The sequence below is a fragment of the Entelurus aequoreus genome, linkage group LG27 (assembly GCF_033978785.1).
Source record: "Entelurus aequoreus isolate RoL-2023_Sb linkage group LG27, RoL_Eaeq_v1.1, whole genome shotgun sequence".
NCBI classification, from domain to species: domain Eukaryota; kingdom Metazoa; phylum Chordata; class Actinopteri; order Syngnathiformes; family Syngnathidae; genus Entelurus; species Entelurus aequoreus.
The window spans coordinates 15,717,261-15,729,739 of NC_084757.1; the positions used below are offsets into that span (position 1 = coordinate 15,717,261).

The 12,479-nt window shown below is 39.3% G+C and overlaps 1 protein-coding gene across 1 annotated transcript in view; it reads left to right on the forward strand.

Moving 5' to 3' along the window:
- Nucleotides 1-12,479, forward strand: part of lnx1 (ligand of numb-protein X 1) — a 101,817-nt gene that overhangs the window by 74,478 nt on the left and 14,860 nt on the right. Inside the window, exons 7-8 of the mRNA XM_062038398.1 lie at nt 3,896-4,104; nt 7,773-8,177. Of these exons, the coding sequence (XP_061894382.1) occupies nt 3,896-4,104; nt 7,773-8,177 (614 nt within the window). The remainder of the gene's footprint in view (nt 1-3,895; nt 4,105-7,772; nt 8,178-12,479) is intronic.

The window sequence follows — 12,479 nt, forward strand, 5'->3', positions numbered from 1 at the left end:
ATTTGCAAATCATTGTATTCCGTTTATATTTACATCCAACACAATTTCCCAACTCATATGGAAACAGGGTTTGTACAAATAGCTAAAAAAGTTACGCTAATGTTAGCATGCTAACAAGCTAACGTGACCATAATAATTAGGGATGTCCGATAATGGCTTTTTGCCGATATGCCGATATTGTCCAACTCTTTAATTACCGATACCGATATCAACCGATACCGATATCAACCGATATATACAGTCGTGGAATTAACACATTATTATGCCTAATTTGGACAACCAGATATGGTGAAGATAAGGTACTTTTTAAAAAAATGAATCAGATAAAATAAGATAAATAAATTAAAAACATTTTCTTGAATAAAAAAGAAAGTAAAACAATATAAAAACAGTTACATAGAAACTAGTAATTAATGAAAATTTGTAAAATTAACTGTTAAAGGTTAGTACTATTAGTGGACCAGCAGCACGCACAATCATGTGTGCTTACGGACTGTATCCCTTGCAGACTGTATTGATATATATTGATATATAATGTAGGAACCAGAATATTAATAACAGAAAGAAACAACCCTTTTGTGTGAATGAGAGTAAATGGGGGAGGGAGGTTTTTTGGGTTGGTGCACTAATTGTAAGTGTATCTTGTGTTTTTTATGTGGATTTAATAAAATAAAAACAAAAACCGATACTGATAATAAAAAAAACGATACCGATAACTTCCGATATTACATTTTAACGTATTTATCGGCCGATAATATCGGCAGACCGATATTATCGGACATCTCTAATAATAATAGTTAGCATGTGTCACATACCAAGTTATATGACTCTAAGGTGTATGGCTGGGGAATTACAGACAAAAAGAGTACAAATAGCTAAAAAAAAGTTAGCACTTTAAGGTTAGCATGCTAATTTTAGCATGCTAGCAAGCTAACGCGACCATGATAATAGTTAGCATGTGTCACATACCATGTTATATGACTGTAAGAGAAACATGCAGAAAAAGAATAATAATAATAAAGGTTGAAGTATGAGCAAATACTGGGAGTGTGAGAGGCTTACATATCAGCGCTAGTGCCCCTCTGTCCACTTTTAAATAGGCTCTCCACCCTCCAAGCCGTCTCACAGACACAATATTGACTTTGGAGTGGGGAAAGTGCAGCGCGAGGAGAACGGACGACGACGACACCAAAGGGGGGGGGGGGGGGGGGTCCGCTGAGGGATTAGGAGACATTTTTCATCCCTGGCACAAAAAAAGGGAATAAAACAAAGAATGAATCATATCTGTCAGTAAGGGGCCGTGGCTGTTGGCCAACCTTGTCGCCTCCCAAGAACAGGATGTGTCTATTATGACTGAGCAACAATTTACTATAAGTATGTGTACTTTTCCAGTAAAGGCCGCTTAACGCTGCTTGTTGTTGTTTAAAAGCCGCTGTAAAACAGCGAGGAGGAACTACAAAACCAGTGAAGTTGGCACGTTGTGTAAATGGTAAATAAAAACAAAGTACAATTACTTGCAAATCCTTTTCAACTTATATTCAATTGAATAGACTGCAAAGACAAGGTACTTAGCGTTCGAACCGGTAAACTTTGTTATTTTTTGCAAATATTAGCTCATTTGGCATTTGATGCCTGCAACATGATTCAAAAAAGCTGGCACAGGTGGCAAAAAAGACTGAGAGAGTTGAGGAATGCTCATCAAACACTTATTTGGAACATCCCACAGGTGAACAGGCTAATTGGGAATAGGTGGGTGCCATGATTGGGTATAAAAGAAATGCTCAGTCATTCACAAACAAGGATGGGGCGAGGGTCAACACTTTGTGAACAAATGCGTGAGCAAATTGTCCAAGAACAACATTTCTCAACCAGCTATTGCAAGGAATTTAGGGATTTCACCATCTACGGTCCGTAATATCATCAAAAGGTTCATAGAATTTGGAGAAATCTCTGCATGTCAGCGATGATATTACGGACCTTCGATCCCTCAAGCGGTACTGCATCAAAAAACGACATCAGTGTGTAAAGGATATCACCACATGGGCTCAGGAACACTGCAGAAAACCACTGTCAGTAACTACAGTTGGTCGCTACATCTGTAAGTGCAAGTTAAAACTCTACCATGCAAAGCGAAAGCCATTTATCAACAACACCCAGAAACGCAGAGGTTTCCTGTAGGTTAGGGGTGTCAAACGTACGGCCCGAGGGCCGGGTCAGGCCCGCGAACAGGTTTTATCCGGCACGCGGGATGAGTTTGCTAAGTATAAAAATGTACCTGAAATTTTGAATTAAATAAACTGCTGTTCTAAATGTGTCCACTAGATGTCGCAATAGCAATTATTTGTATCTTTGTAGATGATGCTACATATGTAAAAAAAAAAAAAAACACATGATGTTAGTACATCAGTTGAGGACAATGATCAAACTACATAAATAACATCCTGTAATTTGATTTTTATATTTTTTTTGGTAACACTTTAGTATGGGGAACATACTCTAAGTAACAAAGACTTAATTAAAAGTTATTTGGACACTAGGGGAACATATTGTAGGTAACAAAGACTTAATTTAGAGTTATTTGGTTAGGGTTAGGGTTGTTGTATAATAAGGCCATGCAGAATAAGGCATTAATAAGTACTTAATAATGACTAATTAAAAGCCAATATGTTACTAATTTGCATGTTAATAAGCAACTAATTAATGGTGAATATGTTCCCCATACTAAAGTGTTACCATTTGTTTTTATCTTGATGGATTGAAAATGAACACCGATGAGTTGACTGATGAACATTATCACATCATTTATTCAGAAAGTATAAATAACGACAAATAAAGATGGAATACTATTAACCGCAACTTGTAAGTGCAAAAGTGTAAAAAAAAACACAACAACATTATGATTTTTACATTTTCAGAATGTGCTTGTTCTATTTTGAAACAAAGAAAACAATCTGAAGTTGTCTTTATTTTTAAGTTATCGTGCCGTGATTTTACCAGTCCGGCCCATTTTGGAGTAGATTTTTCTCCATGTGGCCCCCGATCTAGTTTGACACCCCTGCCATAAAATGAATGTAAATCGGAACAAACTAACTAACTTCGAAGCACATAAATCCGTACAAATCCAACGTTATTGTCTTTTACTGAAGACGGTTTACTGTTTTAAGGCTGGCAAGTCTTTGATTGATTGATTGAGACTTTTATTAGTAGGTTGCACAGTGAAGTACATATTCCGTACAATTGACCACTAAATGGTAACACCCTAATAAGTTTTTCAACTTGTTTAAGTCGGGGTCCACTTAAATTGATTCATGATACAGATATATACTATCATATATACTATCAGTCAATGGATTGCACGTCAAATCCATAATTGAAATTGGATAAAATTGCTATGGTACTAAAAGGGGGTAGGATTAAATAAGCTCTGCTTCTTCCTACTCCTTTTCGGACGTGCTGTAATGAAACAACTGGAATCGTGTGATGCATTACATTGTGTCGTCTGCATGTTCCAAATAAACTCAAACTGAACTGAAATTTTGTAACATTTCTCCCCAATCAAGGGTCGGAAACACTTTGCCTCTTCTGAGTTTCACAACAAGGCTGGCGTGTAAGAGCGGCGCAAACGTGAAGTTGAGCTGGTTCCCAGGCACATTTCCTACAGATGTATGTGACTAATCACACAAACACGGAGCTCCACAATCAGCCAAGCGTCTTTTTTGCTTCTTGGCTCCTTAGACTTTGTTTGAGTAACCTGAGGGAGTCCATGCAGCTGCTCTCCTTTTTGTCCAGCATTATTATTCTCTCACTTCCTCTCCTGTTTCACTTGGCTTCTTTTTTCTCTCTCCTCGCTGTGCAGCTGGACTTAGCCTTGTTCTTCTTCTTCTTCTCTCCTTAGTGCTGGCTCTGCCTCAGCTCCATCACCTGATCCCAGACGGGGAGCTTACCAGTATTAAAATCACCAGGGTGGACCCCTCGGAGCCGCTGGCCATCAGTATCGTCGGCGGCAACGAGACGCCATTGGTCCGCATCCTCATCCAGGACATATACAGGGAGGGCGTCATCGCTCGTGACGGACGCTTGCTGCCGGGGGACATGATCCTCAAGGTACCCCACTAATGACCAGACCGTTGCACAGTTCCAACAAGGACAGCAGACCAAAGATTTATACTCCAGCCAACAGTGACACACACTTTCGGGGCTATGTGTGCATTACCCTGGCAGGAAGTGAACACAACAACGTGCATTCATCTGGGGAGACTTTCAACAAGTTTTTAGTGGAACTTGTGTCGATTTAAAGGCCTACTGAAATGAATTATTTTTTATTTAAACGGGAATAGCAGATCCATTCTATGTGTCATACTTGATCATTTCGCGATATTGCCATATTTTTGCTGAAAGGATTTAGTAGAGAAAATCGACGATAAAGTTCGCAACTTTTGCTCGCTGATAAAAAAAAAAGCCTTGCTCCTACCGGAAGTAGCGTGACGTCACAGGAGCTGGTATTCCTCACAATTCCCCGTTGTTTACAATGGAGCGAGAGAGATTCGGAGCGACAAAGCGACGATTACCCCATTAATTTGAGCGAGGATGAAAGATTCGTGGATGAGGAATGTTAGAGTGAATGACTAGAGAGGCAGTGAAGGACTTATCTTTTTTCGCTCTGACCGTAACTTAGGTACAAGCTGGCTCATTGGATTCCACACTCTCTCCTTTTTCTATTGTGGATCACGGATTTGTATTTTAAACCACCTCGGATACTATATCCTCTTGAAAATGAGAGTCGAGAACGCGAAATGGACATTCACAGTGACTTTTATCTCCACGACAATACATCGGTGACACACTTAGCTACTGAGCTAACGTGAAAGCATCGTTCTCAAATGCAGATAGAAACAAAATACATAAACCCCTGACTGGAAGGATAGACAGAAGATCAACAATACTATTAAACCATGGACATGTAACTACACAGTTAATAATTCTCAGCCTGGCAAAGCTTAACAATGCTTTTGCTAACGACGCTGAAGCTAACTTAGCAACTTAGCAACCGGACCTCACAGAGCTATGATAAAAACATTAGCGCTCCACCTACGCCAGCCAGCCCTCATCTGCTCATCAACACCCGTGCTCACCTGCGTTCCAGCGATCGACGGCGCGACGAAGGACTTCACCCGATCATCCGTGGGGTTGGCGGCTAGCATCGGCTAGGCGTCTGCTATCCAAGTAAGTAGTCCTTGTTGTGTTGCTACAGCCAGCCGCTAATACACCGATCCCACCTACAACGTTCTTCTTTGCAGTCTCCATTGTTCATTAAACAAATTGCAAAAGATTCACCAACACAGATGTCCAGAATACTGTGGAATTATGAAATGAAAACAGAGCTTTTTGTATAGGATTCTACGGCTCCGAATACTTCCCTTGCCCTCGTGACGTCACACGCATACGTCAGCATAATAAAACGTTTTTAACCGGAAGTGTGGCGGGAAATTTAAAATTGCACTTTATAAGTTAACCCGGCCGTATTGGCATGTGTTGCAATGTTAAGATTTCATCATTGATATATAAACTATCAGACTGCGTGGTCGGTAGTAGTGGCTTTCAGTAGGCCTTTAAATCTATGCTCCAGTACAGGGGTGTCAAAAGTCAAGGCCCGTGGGCCAGATCCGGCCCGCGAATGAATTATCTATGGCCCCCAAGATGATATTTGATTGGTATTAGAACCGGCCCGCACAAATACTCCCATCAGTGTTGGCGCTAGGAATTTTTAAAATTGGGTCCCAGGGACCCCATCAAGGCGTAAAAATGGGGTCCCACTTTTTTGTAACTGTTTTGAAAACAAATGATAAATGTATACATTATCCTCTTATATCTCACATTCTATATTTTGTTTTGGGAAAAAGGTTGTCATAAACGTTACTTAATTCATTTTAAAAAATGGTAACACTTTAGTATGGGGAAGATATTCACCATTAATTAGTTGCTTATTAAAGTAACAAAGACATAATTTAGAGTTATTTGGACACTAGGGGAACATATAAGGGTTAGGGTTAGGTTTAGGGTTAGGGTTAGGTCATATGTGTATAAATGCATACATGCATACATACAGTATATATATATATATATATATATATATATATATATATATATATATATATATATATATATATATATATATATATATATATATATATATATATATATATTAGGGCTGCAACTAACGATTAATTTGATAATCGATTAATCTGTCCTGCACGGTGGCGGAGGGGTTAGTGCGTCTGCCTCACAATACGAAGGTGCTGAGTAGTCTGGGGTTCAATCCCGGGCTCGGGATCTTTCTGTGTGGAGTTTGCATGTTCTCCCCGTGACTGCGTGGGTTCTCTCCGGGTACTCCGGCTTCCTCCCACCTCCAAAGACATGCACCTGGGGATAGGTTGATTGGCAACACTAAATTGGCCCTAGTGTTTGAATGTGAGTGTGAATGTTGTCTGTCTATCTGTGTTGGCCCTGCGATGAGGTGGCGACTTGTCCAGGGTGTACCCCGCCTTCCGCCCGATTGTAGCTGAGATAGGCTCCAGCGCCCCCCGCGACCCCAAAGGGAATAAGCGGTAGAAAATGGATGGATGGATGGATTAATCTGTCGATTATTACTTTGATTAATCAATTAATAATCGGATAAAAGAGACAAACTACAATTATATCCTTTCCAGTATTTTATTGAGAAAAAAAACAGCATACTGGCACCATACTTATTTTGATTATTGTTTCTCAGCTGTTTGTACATGTTGCAGTTTATAAATAAAGGTTTATAAAAAAATAATAATAATAAAAAATTATTTAAAAAAAAAATTGCCTCTGCGCATGCGCATAGCATAGATCCAATGAATTGATGACTAAATTAATCGCCAACTATCTTTATAATCAATTTTAATCGATTTAATCGATTAGTTGTTGCAGCCCTAATATATATATATATATATATATATATATATATATATATATATATATATATATATATATATATATATATATATATATATATATATATATATATATATATATGTATACAATATATATATATATATATATATATATATATATGTATACAATCGTATACTGTAGGCATACATACTATTAAGCTATGTATGTATATAATTGAGTTATGTTTACAATCGTATACTGTAGGCATACATACTATTAAGCTATGTATGTATATAATTGAGTTATGTTTACAATCGTATACTGTAGGCATGCATACTACTTAGCCATGTATGCATATAATTGAGTTATGTTTACAATCATATACTGTAGGTACACATACTATTTAACCATGTATGCATATAATTGAGTTATGTTTACAATCATATAATGTATACTGAAGGCCTACATCTTATTTAACCATGTATGCATATAATTGAGTTATGTTTACAATCATATACTGTATACTGTAGGCCTACATACTATTTAACCATGTATGTATATAATTGAGTTATGTTTACAATCATATACTGTAGGCATACATACTATTTAGCCATGTATGCATATAATTGAGTTATGTTTACAATCATATACTGTATAGTGTAGGCCTACATACTATTTAGTCATGTATGCATATAATTGAGTTATGTTTACAATCATATACTGTATATTGTAGGCCTACATACTATTTAACCATGTATGCATATAACTGAGTTATGTTTACAATCATATACTGTATAGTGTATGCCTACATATGTATGCATATAATTTATTAATACGCCCAATTTTGCCGTCAGGTCAACGGCATTGACATCAGCAACGTGTCTCACTGTTACGCCGTGGCCACCCTCAAGCAGCCCTGCCAGCTTCTGCGCCTCACCGTCCTCCGGGAGCAGCACCACCGCTACCGCCACCCGCAGGCGCACGGCCTCGCCGGGGCCCACCCGTCCCACGGCCTCCCCCACCACCACCCCTTCAGGGACGACAACGTCCACGTGGTCCTGAGCAAGAGCGCGCCAGACGAGCAGCTGGGCATCAAGCTGGTGAGGCGGCCCGAGGACCCCGGCCTGCACATCTTTGACCTGCTGGAGGGCGGGATGGCGGCGCGCGACGGGCAGCTGTGCGTCGGCGACCGCGTGCTCGCCATCAACGGGCACGATCTTCGCTACGGAGCGCCGGAACATGCTGCTATGCTTATCCAGGTTGGTGGAACGGGAAGTCTTTTCTTGTAATGATATTCCCTAAAGATAACAGTCTGTGTTGTTATGGCAATTCCAATGATTGAGGATAATGGTGTTGCACCACGCCACTTAATGCTATTTGATTCCCTGCTGCCACTCAATGGTGGTGCATTCACTGCCTAATGGCAGTTAATTGCCGTGGAGTTGTGCAGGGTCTCTGGGCCGAAAGGTTGCCGAGTAGAAGTACTTTCTGACAGAGATGAACAACTGGCAGGGAATAAATTAAATTAGAGCAATTAAGGCAATAATGGGCCGGACCGGCTAATTTAGGACTGGAGCGACGTGTGCTGCTGAGACCAGGGCAGCGCCTCTCAGAGGACCAGGCGCTAGCAGTCAGTCAGTAGTCAGGACATGCAAATGCGTGAATAAATGCCACGCCTGCATGGGGTCGTCACAAGGGCAAATGCAAATTAGTCATTAAGAGTAATAAAGCAAAGGTCTCTTATTCTGAAAATCCCAGCCAATCAACGGCTCAGGGAAATGTCAGATGACTTATCCAATCACTGGTGGTCCTTCGGGAGGGACTTAAATAAGAAATGGGACTCACTGATATTGCCAGCGGCTCTTTTACAACAAGATTAATGAAAAGTGGGTAATTGTATTCGTGTTGTGGCCCCTCGTAAGATGAGATAATAGCAACATTGAAATTGGCACAAAATCCAGAAAACTCGCAATTTATTTTCAATGCACTACTATTGATTTTTTGTTTTTAAAGGCCTACTGAAATGAATTTTTTTTATTTAAACGGGGATAGCAGATCCATTCTATGTGTCATACTTGATCATTTTGCGATATTGCCATATTTTTGCTGAAAGGATTTAGTAGAGAACAACGACGATAAAGGTCGCAACTTCTGGTCGCTGATAAAAAAAAAAGCCTTGCCTGTACCGGAAGTAGCGTGACGTCACCGGAGGAAGGACTCCTCACATTTCCCCATTGTTTACACCAGCAGTGAGAGAGATTCGGACCGAGTTAATTTGAGCGAGGATGAAAGATTTGTGGATGAGGAAAGTGAGAGTGAAGGACTAGAGTGCAGTGCAGGACGTATCTTTTTTCACTCTGACCGTAACTTAGGTACAAGGGTTCATTGGATTCCAAACTTTCTCCTTTTTCTATTGTGGATCACGGATTTGTATTTTAAACCACCTCGGATACTATAGCCTCTTGAAAATGACAGTCGAGAACGCAAAATGGACATTCACAGTGACTTTAATCTCCACAACAATACATCGGCGAAGCTCTTTAGCTACTGAGCTAACGTGATAGCATCGGGCTCAAATGCAGATAGAAACAAAATAAAAAGATCCCTGACTGGAAGGATAGACAGAAGATCAACAATACTATTAAACCAGGGACATGTAAATACACGGTTAATAATTTCCAGCTTGGCGAAGCTTAACAATGCTGTTGCTAACGACGCCATTGAAGCTAACTTAGCAACGGGACCTCACAGAGCTATGATAAAAACATTAGTGCTCCACCTACGCCAGCCAGCCCTCATCTGCTCATCAACACCCGTGCTCACCTGCGTTCCAGCGATCGACGGAAGGACGAAGGACTTCACCCGATCATCCGTGCGGTCGGCGGCTAGCGCGTCTGCTATCCAAGTCAAAGTCCTCCTGGTTGTGTTGCTGCAGCCAGCCGCTAATACACCGATCCCACCTACAGCTTTCTTCTTTGCGGTCTTCATTGTTCATTAAACAAATTGCAAAAGATTCACCAACACAGATGTCCAGAATACTGTGGAATTTAGAGATGAAAACAGAGCTTTTTTGTATTGGATTCAATGGTTTCCGAATACTTCCGTTTAACTAGTGACGTCACGCGCATACGTCATCATACATAAACATTTTCAACCGGAAGTTTGGCGGGAAATTTAAAATTGCACTTTATAAGTTAACCCGGCCGTATTGGCATGTGTTGCAATGTTAAGATTTCATCATTGATATATAAACTATCAGACTGCGTGGTCAGTAGTAGTGAGTTTTAGTAGGCCTTTAAGAGTTAACATAAAGCAAATATATGGAAATCTAAGTTTACTTCCACTATAGTTTATTTTCAGGCAGTTAACTAATGTCGGTTAACTAGATTAAGAGTGGGACTGATAGGATAGGCCAAACGTTAGTTTGCATAAAAAAAATTTGGAAAAAAATTATTTGAATGTTTTTGTAGTGTTACCATAAAACCTTTTGACGATTTGCCACCATATTGCAAAAAATATATTTTTTAAGCGTTTTAAAGCAACCTTCCAGAGAGCAATGCTGTCAAAAGCATTGCATTAGCCTGCTCAGTGGCCTTGTGAGATCGGTAGGTCGTGAGTTCAAACCCCGGCCGAGTCATACCAAAGACTATAAAAACGGAACCCGTTACCTCCCTGCTTGGCACTCAGCATCAAGGTTTGGAATTGGAGGGTTAAATCACCAAAATGATTCCGGAGCGTGGTCACCCTGCAGCTGCTCACTGCTCCCCTCACCTCCCAGGGGTTGGAACAAGGGGACGGGTCAAATGCAGAGGGTAATGTCACCACACCTAGTGTGTGTGTGACTATCAGTGGTACTTTAACTTTAAAGTTAGTTTTATTTTGTTAGAATTATCATTGTTTTCAAGTTCCTATTAAAAACATCTGAAAACACTTTTTCTGTGCCACTTTAACATTAACATGCTTTTTATGGCAGGGGTCGGCAACCCAAAATGTTGAAAGAGCCATATTGGACAAAAAAATAAAAGAATAATAATCTGGCTGGAGCCGCAAAACATTAAAAGTCTTATATAAGTGTTATAATGATGGCAATACATGATGTAAGTGTCTATATTAGCTATATTAGCCTACTATCAAAATGACTTTAAAAGTTTTATAAAAGTGTTATAATGAAGGCAATACATGATGTAAGTGTCTATATTAGCTATATTAGCCTACTATCAAAATGACATTAAAAGTCTTATATAAGTGTTATAATGAAGGCAACACATGATGTAAGTGTCTATATTAGCTATATTAGCCTACTATCAAAATGACATTAAAAGTCTTATATAAGTGTTATAATGAAGGCAACACATGATGTAAGTGTCTATATTAGCTATATTAGCCTACTATCAAAATGACATTAAAAGTCTTATATAAGTGTTATAATGAAGGCAACACATGATGTAAGTGTCTATATTAGCCTACTATCAAAATGACTTTAAAAGTCGTATATAAGTGTTAGTAAGTGTCTATATTAGCTATATTAGCCTACTATCAAAATGACTATGTGTCGCAGGCTGACGCAAATCTTCGTTGACAGAAATGTTGAAATGTAATATTTATTCTACACATTTTTACAACATTGGAAAATATTAGTAAAACAGAAGCTTCTCGTAGAGTGAGATAACTCCTGGAAATGACTGGCTCAGAATAGTCAAAGGTATAGATGTGTGTGTCCAAGTTGAAGGAAACGGCAGGCTGTCTCCTTCTAATGGATTTATTAAAATATTTGCAAGCTGGGTAACGTTTGCTGTGGTCTGGAACAACATGGCACACAAACAACTATGAGAAATGCAGCCAATGTTACATACAGATAATGTGTCAATATAAATTAAATACACAGAGGACATAAGTAAAGAAAATTAATGAGCTCAAATATACTTACAAATGAGACATAATGATGCAATATGTACATAGAGCTAGCCTAAATAGCATGTTAGCATCAATTAGCTCGCAGTCATGCACTGACCAAATATTCCTGATCCACACAAGTCAATAACATCAACAAACCTCACCTTTGTGTACACACGCACAGTATAAAATGTTTGGTGGACAAAATGAGACAAAGAAAGAGTGGCATAAAAGACGTCTTTCTGTGGCAACGTCGAAGAAAGTAGTACATGTAAACAAACTACGGTGAGTTCAAGGACCGCCGAAACTAGAAGGGCAAAACCGCGCTCACCAAATACTCTCATCAGTGAAGCATGTTTAATATAAACAGTGGGATTTCTAACAATTAAGAAGGTTTGTGACAGTACAGAAACCATATTTAAAGGCCTTAGTGGCCACATGCGTGGACAGCACCTTTTAGCTCTCATTTCCAAAATTGTGTACACTACTGAATTGGGGTCTTATGCCGACATATGGACACTTATACTGCCATCTGGTGGTGTCAGAAGAGTATAACATACAATGGAATTTGGGGAAAAAAGTGTAAAAAGAAAAATTTGCATGTCACTAAACATGAAGTACACGTTTGTGTACTTATGGACTAAGTACATCATATCAAAAGATGAGTT